We start from the raw sequence: 23,281 nt of genomic DNA, 5'->3' as shown, positions 1-23,281 counted from the left end.
AGTAGACAACAGGAAGCGATGGAGAGAGAGAGAGATACCTCTATTAGAAGGGCATGGGGAATTTTTTGGGAGTTTTTGGTGGAAAAGGGCTGAAAACTGGACCAAAATGACTGAAAATCAATCAAAAATAACTGAAAATCGGTCAAAAATTGCTGAAAATCAATAAAAAATTGCCAAAAATTGGTCAAAAATGACTGAAAATCGATAAAAATGACTGAAAATCACTGAAAATTGACGAAAGTTGGCTCAAAAACTGAGAAATCTATCATTTTTCATAGGGAAATGGTCAAAATACTCGATTTTAACATTTTAAAGCAGTTTTTCCCTCATTTTCAGTCGATTTTCTTCAAAAAAGCTTCTCAGTTTTTGGGTCAATTTCTTCCAAATTTCAGTCATATTTGACTAATTTCCAGCTATTTTTGACCATTTTTCAGTCATTTTTGACGGTTTAACTGCCAAATCCCCCCGTAAACCCCAAAATCTCAAAAAAAAAAACAATAAAATCAATAAATTATCGATATCCGGCGGTGCCTAATCCTGTTCCATAGTTCGATCGATTTTCGATTGATGTTTGTGTTTCTGATTGTACGATTCGATGTATTCAGCAGACGATTGTCCATTCGACTCTTTTTCATATCTGGAACTGATTACAATTAGAAAACGCGGCAAAGGCGCGCCAGATCAAGCCTAAAATCTAAAAAAAAAAACGCCGGAGGTGCGCTAGAGAGCTAGTTTTTAGCTTAAAATCTGATAAAACACACTCTGAAACCATCAAAAACGCGTCAACGGCACTCCAGAGGCGGCTCAATCAGAAAACGCGCCAGAGGCGCGCCAGCTCATGCTTAAAATATGATAGAAACGCGCCAACGACACGCCAGCTACGCACAGCTGAAGGACGCGGCAGTGACACGACAGTGGGCTCATTTTTAAGCTCAGAATCGGGAAAACACGACAGAGGCGCGCCCGCGGGCTTTTTTTAATAAAAAATTCGTTAAAATTCACTCCGACACCCTCAAAAACGCGCCAACGTCACCCCAGTTACTCACACCTCAAAGACGCGGCAGAGGCGCGCCAGATCAAGCTCAAAATCTGATAAAACGCGCCAACTGCACCCCAGCTTTTCACTACTAAAGGGGACGCGGCGGAGGTGCGCCAGGTCAAGCTTAAAATGTGATACAATTCACTCCAAAACCCTCAAAAACGTCGGAAATTTTTGGAAAAAACGCGCCAACGTCACGCCAGCCGACACTCACTTTTCTGGTATAGTCACACTGAGAATCTCTGGCAACATCCATGGTTTCAGCCATCCGACGAGTGGCGACTGTCCCGGCTCGTAGATCACAGATTTGTGATAGAAGAGGAGACCGTCGAGGCGGAAACTGCAAAAAAGAAAATGGGGGATTGTTGGTGTGTCCGAATGTCCGGATGTCCGAAAATGCAGAATTTTACTGACATTTCGGAAGTTTTAAGTAGAAAAATTCGAAAAATCGGTCATTTTTGGACATCCGGACATCCGGACTCACAGGCAGACAGAAAAATTAGATTTTTAAACATTTTTTTTGTCTGTCCGTGTGTCCGGATGTCCAAATTCTATTTAATTTTCAGGATTTTCAGACAAAACTTGTGTCCGGATGTCCGAAAAGTCTCTGGATGTCTGTCTGTGTGTCCAGAGCGTCCGGATGTCACATTTTCAGATTTTTGCTTGAATCTCGTGTTAAATTGTCTGTCTGTCTATCCATCACGTCCTGATGTCTGTGTGTATGTCCGGATGTCCAAAAATGTCATTTTGGTTGGAAATCGACAAAAATCGACAATTTTTCGTGAAAAATCGCCCAAAACGTGTAATTTTTCAAGAAAAATACCTCAAAATCGGTTGAAAAGCTTTGAAAAACCAATAAATCGAATGAAAATTGTCTAAAAATGTCGATTTTTTGTATACCTGTCTGTGTGTCCGGATGTCCAAAAATAACATTTTCCTGAAATCTCAGAAATTCGGCTAACAATTTGGGCATAGCTTCCGCCTACGCGTGACTAAATGCGCTCTATTCAGAACCATATATGGAAATGTCAGTCATTTTCACAACGATTGCAATTAGAGCGCATTTTGTCACATTTCAGTTTCAGTCTTCTACAGTAATGTCTGTCTATAAGTTTGTGAATCCAGAATCTGGATTCTAGAAGACGATGCATCCAAACGTCCAGATGTCTGTCTGTGTGTCCGGATGTCTAACAATGAAGCTTGTACTGTTTTTGGACGTTTTAAAGCATCTAGGAGCTAAAAAAGATTCAACAATGTCATTTTCCTGTCTGTCAGTGTGTCCGGATGTACATTTCCCGAAAATTTGTCATTTTTGGACACCGGGACACACAGACAGACTGGGAAATGACATTTTTGGTCAAAACCGTCTTTTTCCTGTTTGTCTGTCTATCTGTGAGTCCGGATGTCCTCTCCTCTCACTCACTCAATCTCCGCCTTCATCAACTCTTCCATTTGCTCTTTTGAGCACGGAGCACTTGGCGCCGCCACAAAAACCGCCCTGAATCCGGCGGTGGGCGTGGCCAACTCGGGCTGCTCGTCGAGCTTCGATTTGAGCATAAATTGACGAAAATCGTACGGATTCTCGGCGAATTCGTGTGCATTCCATGTCAAGACGTCCAACACGTGATACACTTGATTCGCGTAGATACAGTCGAGAATTGTCCATGATTGGTCTGCAAAAAAGAAGACATTCGTAGTTTTTTCACACAAAATTGGGATTTTTAGTTTAAAATACGAAAATACTCCTTTTTTATGCGAAAAAATTGTTAATTTCAGTCAAATAGACGTCAGCTATGCCCAAATTTCGAAAAATTGGTAACGGTGTGTCCGGATGGCCGGATGTCTGCTTTTTGGCCGAAACTTCTGAGTTTTAGGCTTAAAAAACGTGATTTTCGACGAAATATTGATTTTCAGACATCAAAATCGCAAAAAATCTTGAATTTTCAACGAACATCCACTGAAAAACTCATTTTCAGACTAAAAAATCGTGAAAAATCCCAATTTTTCGATGAAATTAAGTGTTTAGCCATCATAAATGCCGTAAATGTAAAATTTTGGAGGGCCAGTAGCTCGTTTAGACTAAAAAATACAAAAAATTTTGATTTTTCGCCCTATTTTTTTGAAAATCTTCAAAATAGAAAGGAAATGAGCTCAGAGCGGTTTGAAATTGAAATATGCTGGAAAAACCTCCAAATTGTTACGATTTTCAGCTAGAAATTTCAACAAAAGAGGTTTTTAACCGAGAAATCGGGATTTTAAGCTAAAAACCCGAAATTAATGCGCTTTTCAGCGATTTTTGTCTGAAAAAAGAGTTTTTTTAAAAAGAAACAAGAAGAAATTCGTATTTTTTCAACACAAAATTGTGATTTTTAGTCTAAAATCACGAAAATATATCAATTTTCTTAGTTTTTAAGCGGAAAAGGTGAATTTTTTTGAAAAATAAACTCACTCTTCGATCGACTATTACCACCAGGGAGTCGAGATTGAAATTGTCCGAGTTGGCGACCCGCTTTATTGTAAGATGTCGTGTATCCCTACAAAAAAGTGGAAAAAATTGAATTTTTGGGTGGAAAAATTGAAAAAATCCGTTAAAAATAGGTTAAAAATTGAGTAAAACCAGCTTCAAACTAAAAAATCGACACAAAATATCATTTTCACACCTTCTTGCATAGTTTTTGACGTATTTTTTCCTAATTTTCTTTGGAAAACTCGTTTTGAACTGTTTTCCGAGTTTTCCAAAGAAAATTAGATGAAAATACGTCAAAAACTATGCTAGAAGGTGTGAAAATGATATTTTGTGTCGATTTTTTAGTTTGAAGCTGGTTTTACTCAATTTTTCCCGATTTTTTCTATTTTTTCTCGAAAACTATTATTTTCAGCCATTTCTACAGCAAAAAAACTCAAAAACGCGCCAATGGTACCCCCGTTGTAGTGAAAATTGCTTTTTTTTAATCGGAAAGGACGTAAATTACACTCCAACTCGCCGCAGGCGCCCCAGTTATGTGATTTTTTAGTTTAAAATCTCTGAAAATGCGTCAAAGACACCCCAGATGCGGTAAAACCATCTATTTTTCGTTGGGAAACTCGAAAAATTGTCATTTTTACAGTTTTTCCGCAGATTTTCACATATTTCTACTCCAACCAACCCTCGAAGCAACGACCAAACACCTCTTTCCAGTCGGTGCCATCACCATTGTCCATTCAGTTGAAAGTGAGTCTGGAATGTCGACCAACCACTCACTTAACATCAATTTGTCGGCGTATCTGAATTTTTTGAGCTATTAAATGGAAAAATTGCTATTTTCAGCTGGAAAGTCGGCATTTTTCGGTTTTTATGGAAGTGTCATAAGAATTTCAGCAGTATGAAGCTCCTAGAAGCTCATTTACAGGCGAAAACTCCTTTTTTTCTAGTTTTTGACGTTTTCATATCGTTTTTCAGATTAACATCGGAAATAATCCGAACTTTTGGAGGATTTTTAGATATCTTGATCTAAAACTACGTTTTATTTGACATTTCAAAAGAAAATTGGTTTTAAATTATCGAAATCGATAACTTTTATTGCTTTTTGTGTCCAAAACTCAATTTTTTTCGATTTTTAGGTGTAAATCGGCAAATTTCAGAGGGTCTTTAGTAAAAACTTGGGGAATAACCTCATAAAAACTCGAAAAATCTCAATTTTATAGTCAATTCTTCGATTGCAATCATTTTTAACAATTTTCAGCCTCTAAACCCTTTTTGAAGCTCCTAGAAGCTCTTTTACAAGCGAAAACTCTATTTTTCCTAGTTTCTGACGTTTTCAGATCGATTTTCAGACTAAATTTCAGGATTTTCCACCTAAAACCTGATGAATCCGCACCTTCCAAACTTATTCTTCTTGCAAGCCGCCTTCGACTTGACTTCCACAAATCCGTCGGCGTCTTCCTCATCTGAAGTCGTGTCGTCGAACGCCAGATTCCTCAATTTCATCATTTTATCGAATCGTCCATTCTTTTGTCGTTCCAATGTCTCTTCACGTCGTTTCGCTTGTTGCTCCGCCGCTTTTGATAAATTTTTGAATTGAGAGTATCGAGGATGTTCGCCTGCAATTTTCAGCTCAACAATTAGGTAACTGGGGCGCCTGTGGCGCGTTTTTGGGCAAATTTTCAAGATTTCTGGGTTTCCCTTTTTAAAATTCAATTTTTGATAGTTTCAGAATGATTTTCGGAGTCGGAAATGTCGGAATCTATAAAAATGTCGAAAATTATGCAAAAACCTGCTAAATCGTGAAAATTATTGAATTTTAAGCAAAATTTCAAGATTTTTTTCAGTTTTTCCTTTATAAAACTGAAGAAACCCCGTATTCAAACGATACAAATGTTTAGAACCGCTCAAAAATCAGTGAAATTAACCAGAAACGCGTCAAAGACGCGCCAGCTGGTAGAAATGATGCTAAAACTGAAAATTAGAGCGAATTTCTGGATTTTTACGAGTTACAGAGTGGAAATATCGGACTTCTTACAAAAAAAATTTGCTAAAACCGCTGAAAATTATGTGAAATCAGCAAAAAAGCTCAGCTGGGACACCTGTGACGCGTTCTTGAGCTTTTTTTGCTGGTTTCACATAATTTTCAGCGGTTTTAACAATTTTTTCGTATGAAATTCTATTTATTCGCTCTAAAACTCGTAAAAACCCAGAAAACTGAGAAAATTCGCTATAAATCAGGTCATTTTCAGTTTTCACTGAATTTGGCGCGCCTTTGACGCGTTTTGCTATTTTTGGTTGATTCAATTGATTTTCAAGCGGTTTGAAAAGTTTTTATGGTTCGAACACGGGTTTTTTTTCAATTTTAAAAAGAGAAAACTTTTAAAAAATTAAAAATTTGACTAAAAATCAATAATTTTAGAAATTTCTCGGATTTTTTTTAGAATTTTCGACATTTTTATAGAATCCGACATTTCCGACTAGCTTCTGAACACCGAATCCATGCGAAATTCATTCTGAAACTATCAAAAATTAATATTCTCAAAAACTTACCGAGTGCAGCCGGGTCGACTTGAAATCCACTGCTCAATTGGCTTGTCAACGCGTCCAACTCGTCCCCCATTGCTCTGAAATTCTTATTTTTAGTGATTTTTTGAAGAAAAAACCTTTTTTTAGCGAAAAAACTCCAAAAATCCGCCGAAATTCGAATAATAAATCGGTGTCGATTTACGCTAAACAACACGCGCTAAGCGGGATAGCGGAGTGTCGTTTGGAAATTCATTGAGCACTTTTTGAGAGCTCTTTTCAACAGATTTTCCAGCATTTTCCATAATTTTACTGTTTAAAAATACGCCAAAAAAATTGAAATCGGTTTTATAGTCGATGAGCTTCGAAAAAAGTGAGTTTTGAAAAAAAATTTTAAATTGATTTTTTTTTCCGAAAAAAAAAGTGCGAAATTATTCTTTTTAATGTTAAAATACGTTTCAAGGTCGCATTTTTAACCTTAAAACGTTCGAAATTTTGACCGGAAATACCGAAAACTTTGATACTTCATCTTTTCATTTCGAGCATCTGGCGCGCCTTTGACGCGTTTTGTTATTTTTGGCTAATTTAAAGGATTTTCGAGCATTTTCGAACATTTTTGTTGTTCAAATACAAGTTTTCTTCAATTTTAAAAGTGAAAACTGTAAAAATCTTGAAAATTTGCCGTCTGGGGTGCCTTTGGCGCGTTTTTAATTTTAATTCTGCTGATTTCACATGATTTTTAGCGGTTTTAGCAGTTTTTTGTATGAATTTCGATTTTTTTTCCTCTGAAACTCTCAACTGCCTGAAAAACTATGAAAATTCGCTCAAAATCGGGCAATTTTCAGTTTAAACTTTTAGTCGCTGGCGCGCCTTTGACGCGTTTTGCGTTTATGACTAAATTGACTGATGAACATTTTTATTGTTCGAGTAAGGGGTTTCTTCAAATTTAAAAAGAGAACATTGGGAAAATCTTGAAAATTTGCCCAATTTTTTTTCGAAAAGTTCAAACCGGCATTTTTTTTCGAAAAAAAAATAGGGGGTCAAGTAAAACAAAAAAAACCTACGATTAGCTAACAGTTCCCTACCTCATAGTTTTGGCTTTTCTTTACATATTCTATCTTACTGTATTATTCTTACCTGTCCTCTTCTCCAACCGTCACGTTTTGGGTAATGAAAATGGAGCAGCCGAGAAGCAGACCATTGGGTTATGATGCAATAAAAAGTTTGCTCAAGTCAATGAGTGTGGAGAAGAGGTGAGTTTTACGCTCTACAACATCTCAAACGTCGTGTACATGTTTCAGACAAGAACTCTGTCGCTGCATTCCAGAACTCCGCACAGCAAATGCAGTTGTTCCATATAGAATTGAAAATCTGTCCCTTGGAGATGACTACATTGCAATCAACAGGAAGCTTTGGGGGTTTAAAAAAGTGGAAACATCCGACGGGAATGAGGATTCAGAAAATAAAGTCATCGTTTATTTCAAAATCAGGCGATCTAGAGATAGAAACCGTTTCCAACAACCGAACCAATCACCGGAAGATCGGTTTCGGAAACCAATTCGCTGTCATCGATTGAGCAAATCACCGGAAGACGCATACAATCAACTCTTTGACACATATCTGAGAAATGGGACTGTTGTTGACAAGTTGGAACTGAGAAGTGCTTTAGAATGGCTCGACAAGAAGAACTGTGGCAACTGGAAAATTGGAGTGTCTAGCATTGAAATGGCATGTTGTGCTGATACGACCACGAGCTACGAGCGTATATCTCGATTCATCGACTTCGAACAATTGACAAACATGGAGTTCCACCTTAGTATGTTATCAGTGAAGCTTCTCGAAAAGCCGGAGGTGTGTAGCTCTTTTTCGTTTTTTAATGCCCTGTCTATTTTCCAGGTCATTAACTGCAAAAAACTAGTACTGAATACATCAGGACTGGATCGTGAAACACATCTTTTCGAGAATCATCTTATTCATCTGAGAAACGAGCATTTGGTAGTGATTCATGGTCTATATAATGCCATCGAACCATTGGTGAAGGTAAGAATAAAACGAGATAGCTAAACATCACAACTTGGATTTGTACAAGTCAGGACCGGCTAAACAATTGGTGACGGTTACGTTCCATTAAACCTATGTCCGGACGGTTTTTATCCGAAGTTCTAATCATACCGATCATTCTGAGAAGAGATATCACCTTATATGCAGGCTTGGTCCGAGTCTCCTCGACCGGTTGGATCTCGTTTCACAAACAAGTGTTTTTTAAAAAGAACACAGTCCTTACTATTCCGCAGGATTGAAAAGAATATTGGCGCAGTGCCAGCGGTACATCCGATATTGAAGTGACCCATTCTCTTATTGTATCTATGTTATTCTGTATTTTTTTCAGAAAAGCCTGTTTGGAGTGCCTTTTTCTGAAATTGCCTGATGGGAATGATTTGCTCATCGATTATTCTAAAAACCCCGAGCTTTTCAAAATGGAAGTGATCGAAGGTGGTTTGTCAACGAAGAATGCTGATGAAGAAGAGCCAAGCGAAAAGAGAGCTCGACAATAATGAGCTATGGACCGCTTGGTACCCCATCCCAATCTTTTACCCTTCAAATCTTCTTGGTTCTATTCAACAGCTTTTGTCCTAAAGTATCAACAACTTCTAAAAATTAGGTGTTGAATGAATCTTTATTTTATTATTTCTCCGGAAGACTATTCTCCGGAAGGTTATCTGCCTTTTCTATCTTACTGTATCTTTCTTGTTGATGTTATTTGTTCAACCAACTCAGAATTGACTCAGGATTCCAGTTCGGTCACGTATTCGATCGAAGAGATGGATAATCTGAATCTATCGAGAAGTAGACCATTAAGTTATGATGCGCTGAAAAGTGTGCTCAAGTCGATGAGTGTTGAGAAGAGGTAAGAGTTTTTACAACATTCCGTCGGGCTCTGTACAAGCGAGTAATAGGATGCGCCGTGCCACTACTGAGAAAGACAGAGACGGTCTTTCAGACAAGAGCTCCACAATCACCTCCCAAGTCTCCGTACCATCAATTCCCTGCTTCCATATACCATCAAATCAGTGAGAATCATGCCAAATTCAATAAACATTAACAGGAAACTCTGGGTTTTTGGCAAATCGAATTCAGATGATGGTGATTCAAATCAGACGACGATCTCGATTGTCGATGTTGATACTGACCAACGTTCTCCAGATTTTACTGTGAACAAATCGTTTGACGAGGCATTTGAAAAATGTTTCACTGTCTACCTCAAAAATGGTTCCAATATCCAAGACTTTGATTTATGTGACATTCCCAAGTTCTTGTGTGAAAGAGATGTATCTGATGGTTTGAAATGCACAGTCTCCCAGACTCCGAGTAAGAACTGCAAGGAAATTTTTGATCTACCCTCATGAAACGAAAAATTTGAGAAATTAGCAGGTCTAAAACGTTATTTCATTATTTTTTAGCGTAAAGCTCAAGGTCAGAAGTAAGAAAATTTCAGTTTTAGAATTATTCTGAGAGCATTATCCAACCATTCAATCCAAAAAATTCTGGTTTCAGATACTTTTTCAAGTCGAAAAGGCAATTTTTCATTTTGATTTCGGAAAAATCTACGGGATTTATTCATTTCTCAACATTATCCAACGAATGATAGCTCAAATCGTGCTCCGGAGATTTGTACACATTTCTGTAGGATGGTTTTTCAATTTGCACAATAGTTTTCGAGAAATCGATCAAATTCCGAATTTCTTTCAATTTTTTGTTATTTTCTCGAAAACTAATGAGCAAATTGAAAAACCGTCCTACAGAAATGTGTAAAAATCTCCGGAGCACGATTTGAGCTATCATTCGTTGGATAATGTTGAGAAATGAACAAATCCCGTAGATTTTTCCGAAATCAAAATGAAAACTAGCCTTTTCGACTTGAAAAAGTATCTGAAACCAGAATTTTTTGGATTGAATGGTTGGATAATGCTCTCAGAATAATTCTAAAACTGAAATTTTCTTACTTCTGACCTTGAGCTTTACGCTAAAAAATAATGAAATAACGTTTTAGACCTGCTAATTTCTCAAATGTTTCGTGTCATGAGGGTAGATCAAAAATTTCCTTGCAGTTCTTACTCGGAGTCTGGGAGACTGTGAAATGGAATATTTCGAGACTTATAACAACTAATAAGATAACACGTTCACTAGACGAGTTTGATGCGTTTATTCGATTTGTGAATTTGGACAAGTTAGAACGTATTTCTCTTACACTCTACAATAAATCACATGAACACGGAGGTCGGTTTGGAGTGTTAGAAAAGCCAGCGGTAAGATACTATTTTTCTTTCAATGGATACTTTGAAAACGTTTTCTCAGATTATCAACTGCAAGAATCTCGACTTGACAGTAGTATTATCCGTTCCTGAATCACCAATCAACTACTTAACTGGCCTCAGAAACCAATCTCTGGTATTAAAAGATAATAATTTCAACGTTGATGATCTTCTTATGTTGATTGAGGTGAATATAAAAACATAAGTCTGAAATATATACATGTTGAATTTAAGAACTGGAAAACCTCCGATCGAACAATCGGCACCGGTTTCTATTTATATCCATATAATAACGATACAAACGACATGATCAGTTCATTGAATCTGGAAGACACTTTTCCCGTTCAAATTGAACGGTTAGCCGAATCTCCACGGTTAGCCTTCAGCTTTGAAAGTCAATAACTAACTAGTTTTCTATTTTAGTGACTCAACCACAATGCAAGGGATCGGTATTAAAATGGACAATAATCGGGATTTGGTATTGTATCATGGTAAACATCTGATTGGGAGTTGGTACAATCAATCACTGAAAATGAAAGTGATTGCGAGTGGATCGAAGAAGAATAGGGATTCCGAGCTACATGTTTCAGCCTAATTTTTTCTAAAACCATTCGTTTCGCATTTTTAGTTTAATATTCTTTCTTGCGATACCCAATCTTCTGTATTCGCTTCAACAACTTTTGTCTTAATGTCTAAACGGCATCTAATAGGTTGATGAATTAATCTTTATTAAACTTTATTTTCCCAGGAAGACTATGCTCCGGAAGGTTCGCAGCCTGTTATATCTTACTATATCTTTTTTGTTTGTCTTATTTGATCAACCAATTGACTCAGGATTCCAGTTTGGTCACGTTTCGATCGAAGAGATGGAACAGACGAGAAGCAGACAATTAGGTTATGATGCATTGAAAAGTGTGCTCAAGTGGATGAGTGTTGAGAAGAGGTAAGACGTTTCGCAAAAAAAAAACTAAAATTCAAGCATTTTCTCAAAGAGATCTTTCAGACAAGATCTCCATAATCACATCCCAAGCCTCCGTGCCATCAATTCCCTTCTTCCATATACTATCGATGATGTAAGAATCTGGGAAAATGAGTTAAGTATTAACAGAACACAATGGGCTTTTCGCAAAAACTCAGAAGAATCGAATTCAGATGATGATGATCCAAATCAGTCGACTGTCTCGATTAAAGATCTTAATTCTGACAAGTGCTCTCTAGATTTCCGTGTAAACCAATCTCCAGATGAGGCATTTGAAAAATGTTTCAATGTTTACCTCAAAAATGGATCCACTATCCAAAACTTGGATTTACTTCATGTTCCCAAGTTCTTGTGTGAAAGAGAAGACCCAGACGGTTTCAAACTCAACATCTCGAGACTTGAAGCAAATGATTGGATAGTCGACAAGTTTGATTCCTTCATTCGGTTCGTGAATTTGGACAATTTGGATGATATTTCTCTTTCTCTCTGCGATGAAGAAGGAGAGAAGTTTGGAATGTTGGGAAAGCCATCGTTAGGTGAAAATTCTTGGTTTATAGGGGTAAGACATAGGTGAGAACCCAATAAAAAAGTGTGATGCATACACATAATGCATCATATTTGACGAAATGTTCGGTTTTCTTATTACACACGTATTTAACAAGGGAAGTTATATTCGGTAAAACTCAATATGGAATCCTACGATGACTATGACAAAACTAGTCAAAAACACTGCATGTATGTAGCTAGAACCTGCCGTCGTGAATGCTACCGCCTGCGCCATAAAATCAAAAAAAAAAGGTTTCTCAGATCATCAACTGCAAGAATCTCGACTTGGAATTATACGCTTCAAGATCACTTATCAACTATTACATCGGTCTCAGAAACCAAACTCTGGTATTAAATCAAAATTATTTCGACGTCAATGATCTTCGTATGTTGATTGAGGTGAATACGTAAGCCATAAGTCTGAAATATATTCATTTTGAATTTCAGAACTGGAAAACGTCCGATCGACCAATCGGCACCTGTTTCTGCCTCCTCTCATATTATATAGACGACATTTTCAATTCTTTGGAACTGCAAGACACTTTTCCAGTTGAAATTCAACAGTGAGTTTATTCATTTCAGCTTTAAAGGTCAATAACTAACTAGTTCTCTATTTTAGTGACTCAGCCGATACACCAGGAATCGGTATCAAAATGGAAGACAATCGGGATTTGGTCTTGTATATTGGGGAACATCAGGTTGACGAAGGAGCTTTCCAAGCACTGAAGATGGAAGTGATTGCGAGTGGATCGGAGAAGAAGAATGGGGATTCCGAGGTTTCTGCGAAGGAAGCTGACGAAGGGGAGCCAAGTGAAAAGAGAGCTCGACAATAACGAGATATTGACCGTTTAATATCCCGCCCTAATCTTTTACCCTTCCATTCCACTGAATAGCATTCGCTTTAACAACTTTTGTTCTCATTTATCAGCAAAATTAAATAATGAGTAGTTTGAATGAATCTTTATTGAATATTTTTCCCTCGAAAGACTATGTTCCGAATGGTTAGCTGCCTGCACCCTCTCCTCCCCCGCAGCTTGACACATTCCACATGTCTCACAAGAGACCACACTCTTTCTCACTGTCAAGGACATCTTGACACCTACCAATGCTTTCCCCTCAAAGTTTTCTAATGGTTTTTCTCTAGACCATTGTCTCTATCTCTAAGAAGCTGTCTGGCACCGCCCCACGGGCCGGCGCGAGACAGTTTTTCATCTCTATCCCTCATTCTTAATAGAAGCTACCAGAAGCTGCTTTTTTTTCTTACTTTTATTTCTTTTATTTTTCTAATATTTTTCCCCATTCTTTTTTTACTCCTCACCTTGGAGAGACTTCCTAAGGCGTTTTTCTTCTATCTTGTAATCCTTCCTCCCTCCAATTGAAGCTTCACAAGAAGCTTATTTCTATTATATATTCTTAACTTCTTTTTCTTTATTTTTCACGTAAAATAAATGGTTTAATTACCCAAGTTTGAGGCTTGGTACCACTCTACAGATCCCCTACATCTTCTCTCCGATTCCGGACACACCACTGCCCCGTGCATACAAGTTTTGTCAAGTCTTCGATTGCGGAGATGGATAATCAGCATCAACCCAGATGCAGACCATTGAGTTGTAATGCATTAAAATGCGTGCTCAAGTCGATGAGTGTTGAGAAGAGGTATGGGGTTTTGCAACATTCCAAAACGAGATCTTCACCTCCCCCGGCTTCTCTCTGTGAGAGCGGGGCTGTGCAAGTAGGATCCGCTGCGCCACTGCCGAGATACATTTAAATTTTGCGCTGTCGCTGAAAATACTATGATGCAATTTGTGAATATTTGCTCATCTCCGCAGTCTCCGCAAAAAAACAACAGAAACTTTAAGCTTTTTCTCAAAGATGGTCTTTCAGACAAGAAATCCACACCAATCTGCCAAGCCTCCATGCCGTCAATTCCGTTCTTCCATATACCATCACTACAGTGGGAATTGTGCCGAATGCATTAACAATAAACCGGAAAACATGGACTTTTCGCAAAAAGCAAGTACTGTGGTATGATTTTGATGATTCAAATCAGACGACTATCTCGATTGTCGATCTTGATTCTCACAAAAGTTCTCCAGATTTTTATGTGAACAAATCTCCTGATGAGGCATTTGAGAAATGTTTCAATGTTTACGTCAAAAATAATTCCAATATCCGAAACTTTGAGATTTGGGGTCTTCCGGAATTCTTGTGCGAAAGAGATGGATCCGACGGTTTCAAACTGAACATCTCGAGATTTGAAAACGACTGTTGTGAATGTCGACGTGTTTGATTCCTTCATTCGATTCGTGAATTTGGAAAAGTTGGAATATATTTCTCTTTCACTCTACGATAGATTCAATCAACATGGAGAGCTGTTCGAAATGCTGCAAAAGCCTGTGGTAGGTGGAATTTTTTGGTTAAATTGGATGAGACAGCTCCTGCGGCGGATACCCTGAGATTAGGACGCGCGCTACCCCATAATCGTCTGAAGCTTAAAGCGGCAACCCATTTTGCGACTAGTTACTGCTTAGCACTTTCCGAGAACGGAAATAATAGAACGTAACACAATGAGGCTCAGACTATATTCATAGCTGCGCTTTAATGAGAAATTACGTGTTCCTGAAATATTTAATTTCAAAATAATGATTTTTAATCATTTGACACCGCCACTGTAAGCGAAAAATTTCAATGTTCACCGGCACGACTAGATGTAACCCCGTTATCATTAGAGCGACTCCGCGGACCTATCCTCATTGCCAAAAGCATTTTTTCATACTATCCCGCCATCGAGCCGTAAGATTCGCTCACCTTTTTTCAGATCATCAACTGCAAGGATCTCGAGTTGATATTATTCGCTCCTAGATCATTCATCAACTACTACACCGGTCTCAGAAACCGAAATCTGGTATTGAATCATGAAAATTCAAGCAATTTCCACATCAATGATCTTCGTATGTTGGTTGAGGTGAATATCGTCATTCATATGTCAGAAGTCCGAAATATACACATTTTGAATTTCAGAACTGGAAAACCTCCGATCGACCAATTGGCTCAAGTTTCTGTTATTTCTCATTAGAAAGCGATAGATATTTCAACATGGATTCATTGGAACTGCAAGGCACTTTTCCAGTTGAAATTGAACGGTTAGTTTTATTCATTTTAGCTTTGAAGGTCACTAACTAACTAACTCCTCGTTTTAGTAACGCAACAAAAATGCGAGGAATCGGTATGAAAATGGACGACAATCGAGTTCTGTTCTTGTATCATGGTAGACATCCGGTTGGATTTTGGTACCACCCAGCATTGAAGATGGAAGTGGTTGCGAGTGGATCGAAGAAGAAGAATGAGGATTCCAAGCCATAGAGATATGTATCTCTTTTTTATTCCCATTACTCCAAAAACATCTCTGCCACACTACTCTCCTAATAAAACTTTTATTTTTACTTACATTAATTATACAGCTTGAGTGGAAGTTTACACGAAAATGCTAGAGTACCGGACAAAAAGTCTCAACTTTGGCTGTTTTCAGTTGAAAATGATCAATTTTGACAGAGTATTTCGGTGTCACCTGATTGTCCGATAAACTTACCTAATTTTGTATGGGTTTGACAGAGCGAAAATAGCACATAATTTTTGAAATTGGCCTTTTTTGTAGGAACACTATCTTGAAAGTTATAGGTTATCAAAGTGGAAATCTCCAAAATTTCGCTAATTTGCATCGAAATTAGTTGATTTCAAAGAGCTATGGGTTTCTTTACCTGTAATTTTCATGGTAGTGTCCATACAAAAAAGGTAACTACAAAAATGCTGTACTATTTTTGCTCTGTCCAACCCACATAACCATGAGTTTATCGGACAATCAGGTGACACCGAAATACACGGTAAAAGTTGGCCACTTTCCACTAAAAACAGCCAAAGTTGATACCTTTTTGTCCGGTACTGTATGAGATTAAAACATGATGGGAGAACATTTGACAGATTATTTTCAGAACTCTGAAGATCAAATAGTTATGTTTTGATATTAAAAGTAAACACTTATGAAAATCAGTTGGATATATTCTTTGACACCACTTTGACAACAAGCTCAAAGCAGTCTTCCGAACGATCCGAGACTTCTACTCCGTAGATTATAATCTTAGCTTTTCTAACAATTGGGATAGAAAAACGTGGCGAGTCGGTGATGAATCTGAAATGCAAAAGGAGCTGTAAAAGTTACAGTTCTCCTCTATAAGGCTGTTACTTGCGGCAATCGCCGGCAAGCCGGCGCTGCTTTTTTCACGTTAATTGCATGAAAAGCAAGTTCATTTCCAAAACTTGCTTCCATCGCCAATTTTCATTTCCAAACCGGCGTCAAACGCCGGTTTTCATTTCTAAACCGGCGTCAAACGCCGGTTTTCATTTCTAAACCGGCGTCAGACGCCGCTTTTTTGAGTAGAAAATATACTGAAAATGATAAAAACCGGCGTTAGACGCCGGTTTTTAAAATTGTATTTGCCGCAATCGCCGGTTTCATTTCCGGCGATTGTCGCCCACACCGGAAATAAAACCGGCGATTGCCGCCTTAAAACGCCTGTTTTAACAGCCCTATTATGAATTCATTTTTATCTGTGCATGGGAAGACCGCGCCGCACTCGCGCGGCGGCCACGCCCACTCCCATTTTAACGCTGCGTTCCATTTCTGAACACTGCCGCAAGAAATGGGCGTGGCCGCCGCGCGAGTGCGGCGCGGTCTTCCCATGCACAGATAAAAATGAATTCATAATACTCCTCTACAACTTACTTTTCAATAACTCCTTCCAACTCTTTTCGGAAATTTTTGAATTTTTCATTCACTTCGCTCAAGTATATTTTGATAGCCTCTGCACTATGTCTAGGATACAAAAAGGTTGTTCCCACTTTCTTTCCATTTTTTCTCCAATGTTTTACAAGATCCACCACCTTTACCTCCTCGAGTCCTTCAAGTATGACAGTTTTACTATGCACTTTGTCCATATCGGACATTGAAAGTGAGAAAAATTTCCAGAAAAATTTTGTTCAGGTGAATTCATCACAAGATATCTTCGGGTCCATTGATAGCGGTTTGAAGTTTTTTGAACGGGAAGCTTTTTGAATCGATGAATGGCAAATATTGACTAAATTCGTGGCAGTCTGTATCCAGTTGGTTCACTTGAATCTTCAAATTTTCAGGCAAATCCGAATTCCCCAGTCTTGCATAAATTTCAAGTCGATCCACAAGTATACTTGATCTACCGCCCAGAAAATACTTGTACATTTTTTTCGTCGGGTATCCAAGTGCTTGTTGATGTTTCCGCTTACTTGGTATTTTTCTCTTACACACTTCCCACCAAACCCTTCTTTTTCATTCTTAACTTTGTCCGCATCGTTGGTTTTTCTGCCCTGGTTCACATTGTCAGTTCATTTTTATTGGATCTTTTAAAAAACATAGAAAGACATAGAAAATACATAGAAAAAAAAATACATTTACATAGAAAATTAGGCTGAGGCATCTGGCTCGGAATCCCCATTCTTCTTCTCCGATCCACTCGCAATCACTTCCATCTTCAGTGCTGGGTAGCGCATTATTCCATTTAGATGTTGACAATGATACACGACCAGATCTCGATTATCGTCTATTGTCATACCAATTCCTGGCTTATCGGTTGAATCACTAAAATAGAGAACTAGTTATTTATTGACTTTCAAACCTGAAATAAATGAACTAACCGTTGAATTTCAATTGGAAAAGTGTCTTGCAGATTCAATGAATCGAACATTTCTTTTATATTGTATTCGTATAGTGTATAGGACCATAAACAGAAACTTGTGCCGATTGGTCGATCGGAAGTCTTCCAGTTCTGAAATTCAAAATGCATATATGTCTCAGACTTATGTTTTTTGTATTCACCTCAATCAAGTTACGAAGTTCATTGACATCGAACTTACTGTGATTTAATACCAGATTTTGGTTTCTGAGACCGGTGATGAAGTTGATGGGGGGTGTTTCAGGAACCGTTACGAAGAAGTCGAGATTCTTGCAGTTGATGATCTGAGAAAAGGTTTTGAACGGTTTGTTGAAGCCGATAATAGGATAGCGCGAGTTCAAACCTCTCGATCAGGAGCATTCTCACCCCTTTTAACTAAGAATTTCCACCTACCTCTGGCCTTTCCAGCATTCCAAACAGCTCTCCGTGTTCATTGAATTTATTTTCGAAAGGAAGATAAATATTTTCCAACGTGTCCAAATTCACGAACCGAATAAAGGCATCAAAATTGTCGAATCCATTATCCATTATGAGTGTCGAGATGTTCAATTTCAAACCATCGGATCCATCTCTTTCACACAAGAACTTGGGAACATGACAAAAATCAAAATATTGGATAGTGGAACCATTTTTGAGGTAGACATTGAAAATTTTTTCAAATACCTCATCAACAGATTCCTTCACATGGAAATCTGGAGTACTTTTTTGAGAATAAGAAATCGAGATAGTTGTCTGATTTGAATCGCCATTATCTGAATCATCATCATTTGAATCATCATCATCACGATACCATATTCGTGGGTGTTCGATAATATACCATTCTTTCCAGTCAATGTTTATTGAAATCGGCTCGATTCTTACAACTTCGATTATATATGGAAGAACGGAATTGGTGGCACGGAGGCTTGGGAGGTGATGATGGAGCTCTTGTCTGAAAAATATACTTTGTGATAAAATTTAAAGCTGAGCCTTTCTGCAATAATAATTTCACAATACGTCGTGTAGAATCTACACTGTAGATTTTGAGTTATCACCCAGAAAATGTGCTAGCGGAAGATCCAATAACTAGGCCACGTTTTTCACGGGTTTTGATTGAAATCAATCAAGTTTTATTAATTCAGAACGATTTTTTTCTCTGAAATACGTACTATACTCAAATATTTAGTTTTTAAGAATAAAAACCGGTTTTTTAAAACAGAAATTAGCAATAAACACTTATATATACCAACTTTCTTTAATTTTTCATACTTTCTCTATGAAAAACATTATTTTTTAATTTTTAGCACCTTTTGCACATATTTAATTAAAATTGACCTTAAACCATAACTTTCGAAATAATATTTACGAAAACCCTTTATATATAGTGATATTTCGTAATAATGCCGATAAAATTAACAAGAAATGTGTATTTTAAGGGTAAAATCATGTTAAATACATGTTTTACTATAAAAATCTGGTTTGTAGAGCTATTTTCAATTTATTTTAAGAAAGCTATGCAAAAAATAGTGCCCAAATTATACAAATGTACCTTTTTTCGACGCTCATTGACTTGATAACCGATTTCAAGGCATCATACGACAGCGGTTTGCTTCTTGGCGGAATTGGTCCCTCCATTTCGTTTCTTTTCTGAATATTTGTGAGTTAAATGAATAAAAGCATTGAAAAGTCACGAAAAAATGCGATAAAAACGGAGAAAAACAAAAAAATTTTGTTAGAATGGCCACGGCGCTCCTTCTGCATGTACGAGAGAGTGAGAGACGCAGCAACATTCTGCGCCGCAGTCAGTTGAGAAAACTGGTTTTCAGGACTGAACGCTACCTACTAACAAGGTAAGGGATTCCGAAAAAATCACCAACTATTGTATGAAAGGGGTGGATTAGATTCTGAACAAAAAAAGAACCAATCAACATATAAATAAGTTGCTCATAGTGACATGGCAGCTTGCTCAATACCAGTTATGACTCGCCTGAGAGAGTCTGCATTAAAATTAAAACGAAAAATCTGGTTTCGTGCTCTGGTTTACATTATCCATATATTTTTATTGATTCTTTTAGAAAGACAAATAATGCAGAGAGAATGATTTAACAAAAAAAAATTAGGCAGAAACATCCGGCTCGGAATCCCCATTCTTCCTCTGCAATCCACTCGCAATCACTTCCATCTTCAGTGATGGGAAGCTACAACTTCCAATCAGATGTCTACCATGACACAAGATCAGATCCCGATAGTCGTCCAGATGAATTCCGATTCCTGGCTTATCGGTTGTGTCACTAAAATAGGTTAGTTATTGACTTTCAAAACTAAAATGAACAAACTGACCCTCGAACTTCGACTGGAAAAGTGTCTTCAAATTCCAAAGAATTGAAAATGTTGATTGTATCATTATACAATGAATATAAATAAAAACTTGTGCCGATTGGTCGATTGGTGGTTTTCCAGTTCTGAACTTTAAAATGAACAGAACCGTCCAAAAGCTTGTCAACTTTTGCTGTTTTCAGCAGAAAATTACCAACTTTGAGAGTGTGTCATGGTGATACTGATTGTCCCGTGGAGTAAAGTTTTAATGAATCATATAGAACAAAGATAGAGCTTCATTTTTGTAGTTGACAACTGTTTTGTACGGACGCTCCCTAGTAAAACGAATTTCAGTGCAAAATAGTGCGATTTTTGAGCTGTCGTCTTAAAATGACCATAACTCTCTGCGGAGTGCTCGTACAAATAGTTGTCAACTACAAAAATAAATTTCTACCTTTGAATTCATTAAAAATCTACTCCACGGGACAATCAGTATCACCATGACACCTTCTCAAAGTTGGTTATTTTCAGCTGAAAACAGCAAAAGATGATAACCTTTTTGGGCGGTTCTGTATATATGTCAGACTTATGATTCATGTGTTTACCTCAATCAATATATGAAGATCATTGGCGGGAAAATTACGGATATTATGATAATATAATACCAGAGTCTGGTTTCTGAGACCGGTGTAGTAGTTGATGAGTGATACAGGAGAGTGTACTGACAAGTCGAGATTCTTGCAGTTGGTAATCTGATAAAAGGTTTTTGAAAAATTAACCAAGAATTTCCACCTACCAATGGCTTTTCCAACATTCCAAACCACTCTCCGTGTTCATTTAATCTATCGTCGAGTATAAGATGAATATGTTCCAAATTGTCCAAATTCACAAATCGAATAAAGGAATCAAACTTGTCGACAATTTCACCCTCCATTCTAAGTTTCGAGATGTTCAATTTCAAACCGACTGATCCATCTCTTTCACACAAGAAATTGGGAAAATTATATAAATCAAATTCTTGGATAGTGGAACCATTTTTGAGGTAGGCATTAAAACATTTTTCAAATGCCTCATCAAGAAATTTGTTCACAGTGAAATATGGAGTACGTTTGTTAGTATCAAGATCAACGATCGAGATAGTCGTTTCATTTGAATCCTCATCATCTGAATTCGATCGTTCTCGGTTTTTGTTAATAACCCAGAGTTTTCTGTTAATTCTTAATGAATTCGGCATGATTCTCACTTCTTTGATGGTATATGGAAGAACGGAATTGACAGCACGGAGGCTTGGGAAGTCAGTATGGAGCTCTTGTCTGGAAACTACACTTTGTGAAACGAAATTAAAATAATTTTACAGTATGTCGTTCAGATTTTGAATTATCTCCTAGAAAAGGTGGACTCGGTCATGTTTTTTACAGTTTTAATGCAAAAATGAAATTTTATCAATTCAGGATTTTCAGAACTAATTGTTGATAAACTTGTTGAAAACGGGGTTTCTTTCAGAAATTAGGAATAAACAACCATGAAAACTAACTTTCTTAAGTTTTTCCATATTTCCTTTGTGAAAAACGTTCTTTTATCAAATTGTAGTATTTTTTTGCATGTATAGGGTGCAATTTAGTCTTAAAACATATATTTTAAGAAACTATTTACGAAAAACGTCTATAAATTGATTAAGCAATCTTTTTTCTTTAATTTCTTGAACTTTTTCTGTTTTCAAAACTTGAATTTTCTGTTTTTAAAAATGTTTAAGGTGCCGATGAAAATTAGCAAGAAATGTGTATTCTAAAAGTAAAATCATGTTAAACACATGTTTTACTTAAAAAGCTGGGTTAAGAGCTATTTTTAATTAATTTTTAGAAAATTACGCAAAAAATTGCGCCCAAAATATACAATTGTACCTTTTTTCGACGCTCATTGACTTGATCACCGATTTCAAGGCATCATACGACAGCGGTTTCCTTCTTGCCGGAATAGGTACTTCCATTTTTGTATATTTTCTGAATATTTGTATATTAAGTAGATGAAACATTGAAAAATTCACGAAAAATCAAGAAAAATAGCATAAAAAAGCGAAGAAAAACAAAAAAGAAATTCCGTGTTGCAAACGCGCTCTTTTTGCATGTACGAGAGAGTGAGAGACGCAGCAACAATCGGCACCGCTGTTGCAAAAACCGAACTTTTTGCGCTATATATTGAATGAAAAATGGGGCTTGGATTAGATTCTGAACAAAAAAGAGTAATTAATCTATTAATTAAAAGTTTAACGAGAAAAAAAAAACGGTTTTTAAACTAAAAATCCGCAGAAATGCATTACATCGGAAGGTAGCTATAAGTATAGTGCGAAAAAAAGCTTAAAATGAGGGCGGCGCCTAGAATCACTATAAAAATCAGTTCAATAAATATCATTAATTTTAAAAGGCGGCAAAGATAAACTCTTGATGAAAACAATAAAAACCTGTGTAAAATGGGTGGTATCGGTAATTAGAATTTTTTGCATAAATATCAACAGATTTAGTTTGGATGGTTTTGTTAAGGAAACAACACTTATGAAAATCAGTGGGTTATATTATTTGAAAACGGCCTTCTAGACGCCTCCAAATATTCCTGTACACAGCGTAGACTGGGTAGGAGAGTCCTGTAACCATCGAGGAGAGCGACACGGACAAAGTGAAAGATGAAAAAAAGGGTTTGGTAGACAGAAAGAGGGGAGAGGTCAGATGCTATCTGCCACGTCGTCGCTACCATCGATGAGTAATTAGTCATGATGACGTAGCAACAGTTTATTTGCGCATTGGCAGATCTGATGACGTGGCAAATCTACCTACCAAACCTTTTCTAATCCCCCTGTATTCGGATCATTCTGCTCTCCTCAATGGTTACAGAACTCTCCTATCAAAGTCTACGATGTGTACTGGAACATTTGGAGGCGTCTAAAAGGTTAGTTGTACTTCTTTTTAATTCTTTAAAGACTATTTGCTTCAGAATCCACATCACCGCACGGAGTCCAGTACTACAAAAATTTGAGAAATAAAAAAAAAATTAGGCAGAAACATCTGGCTCGGAATCCCCATTCTTCTTTTATTTCAGCTTTGAAAATCAATAACTTCTCTACTTTAGTGACTCAACCAACTACACTGGAATCGGTATGAAAATGGACGATAATCGAGATCTGGTCTTGTCTCATGGTAGACATCGGATTGGAAGTTTGTACCGCCCGGCGCTGAAGATGGAAGTGGTTGCAAGTGGATCGGAGAATAAGATTGGGGATTCCGAGCCATAAATATGAATCTCTCCCACATTCACGCCTTGCCGTCTCTATTTTTTTCATGCCACCTCCCGCCGAACATTTTTCTATTC

At 37.3% G+C, this 23,281-nt stretch overlaps 7 protein-coding genes across 7 annotated transcripts; 4 read left to right on the top strand and 3 right to left on the bottom strand.

Annotated features, from left to right (window-relative positions):
* Positions 1-531: 531 nt before the first annotated feature.
* On the bottom strand, positions 532-6,123 carry GCK72_007919 (uncharacterized protein; the record flags this gene model as incomplete). Its single annotated transcript, XM_053726536.1, has 7 exons — positions 532-637; positions 1,254-1,379; positions 2,463-2,712; positions 3,489-3,573; positions 4,186-4,303; positions 4,897-5,119; positions 6,054-6,123. The coding sequence occupies 7 exons, from the start codon at positions 6,121-6,123 to the stop codon at positions 532-534; spliced, it is 978 nt and encodes a 325-aa protein (XP_053590730.1).
* A 1,079-nt stretch (positions 6,124-7,202) lies between these two features.
* GCK72_007918 (uncharacterized protein) lies at positions 7,203-10,934 on the top strand (the record flags this gene model as incomplete). The annotated part of the gene is made up of 9 exons (XM_053726535.1): positions 7,203-7,279; positions 7,328-7,877; positions 7,923-8,066; positions 8,816-8,934; positions 9,133-9,249; positions 10,078-10,333; positions 10,383-10,526; positions 10,574-10,713; positions 10,763-10,934. 9 exons carry the CDS (start codon positions 7,203-7,205, stop codon positions 10,932-10,934), a joined length of 1,719 nt encoding a protein of 572 aa, XP_053590729.1.
* A 271-nt stretch (positions 10,935-11,205) lies between these two features.
* On the top strand, positions 11,206-12,697 carry GCK72_007917 (uncharacterized protein; the record flags this gene model as incomplete). The annotated part of the gene is made up of 5 exons (XM_053726534.1): positions 11,206-11,282; positions 11,343-11,877; positions 12,126-12,263; positions 12,312-12,427; positions 12,484-12,697. The coding sequence occupies 5 exons, from the start codon at positions 11,206-11,208 to the stop codon at positions 12,695-12,697; spliced, it is 1,080 nt and encodes a 359-aa protein (XP_053590728.1).
* Positions 12,698-13,434: 737 nt separating this feature from the next.
* GCK72_007916 (uncharacterized protein) lies at positions 13,435-14,154 on the top strand (the record flags this gene model as incomplete). Its single annotated transcript, XM_053726533.1, has 2 exons — positions 13,435-13,520; positions 13,749-14,154. The coding sequence occupies 2 exons, from the start codon at positions 13,435-13,437 to the stop codon at positions 14,152-14,154; spliced, it is 492 nt and encodes a 163-aa protein (XP_053590727.1).
* Positions 14,155-14,245: 91 nt separating this feature from the next.
* GCK72_007915 (uncharacterized protein) lies at positions 14,246-15,227 on the top strand (the record flags this gene model as incomplete). The annotated part of the gene is made up of 4 exons (XM_053726532.1): positions 14,246-14,263; positions 14,683-14,829; positions 14,886-15,007; positions 15,065-15,227. 4 exons carry the CDS (start codon positions 14,246-14,248, stop codon positions 15,225-15,227), a joined length of 450 nt encoding a protein of 149 aa, XP_053590726.1.
* A 2,130-nt stretch (positions 15,228-17,357) lies between these two features.
* On the bottom strand, positions 17,358-19,240 carry GCK72_007914 (uncharacterized protein; the record flags this gene model as incomplete). Its single annotated transcript, XM_003097489.2, has 5 exons — positions 17,358-17,532; positions 17,589-17,719; positions 17,770-17,910; positions 18,020-18,557; positions 19,155-19,240. The coding sequence occupies 5 exons, from the start codon at positions 19,238-19,240 to the stop codon at positions 17,358-17,360; spliced, it is 1,071 nt and encodes a 356-aa protein (XP_003097537.2).
* A 481-nt stretch (positions 19,241-19,721) lies between these two features.
* GCK72_007913 (uncharacterized protein) lies at positions 19,722-21,908 on the bottom strand (the record flags this gene model as incomplete). The annotated part of the gene is made up of 5 exons (XM_003097428.2): positions 19,722-19,896; positions 19,946-20,067; positions 20,527-20,673; positions 20,718-21,234; positions 21,823-21,908. 5 exons carry the CDS (start codon positions 21,906-21,908, stop codon positions 19,722-19,724), a joined length of 1,047 nt encoding a protein of 348 aa, XP_003097476.2.
* Positions 21,909-23,281: the final 1,373 nt, after the last annotated feature.

Source organism: Caenorhabditis remanei, chromosome II (assembly GCF_010183535.1).
Source record: "Caenorhabditis remanei strain PX506 chromosome II, whole genome shotgun sequence".
Lineage (NCBI taxonomy): Eukaryota > Metazoa > Nematoda > Chromadorea > Rhabditida > Rhabditidae > Caenorhabditis > Caenorhabditis remanei.
This window is presented reverse-complemented; position numbering and strand designations above follow the sequence as displayed.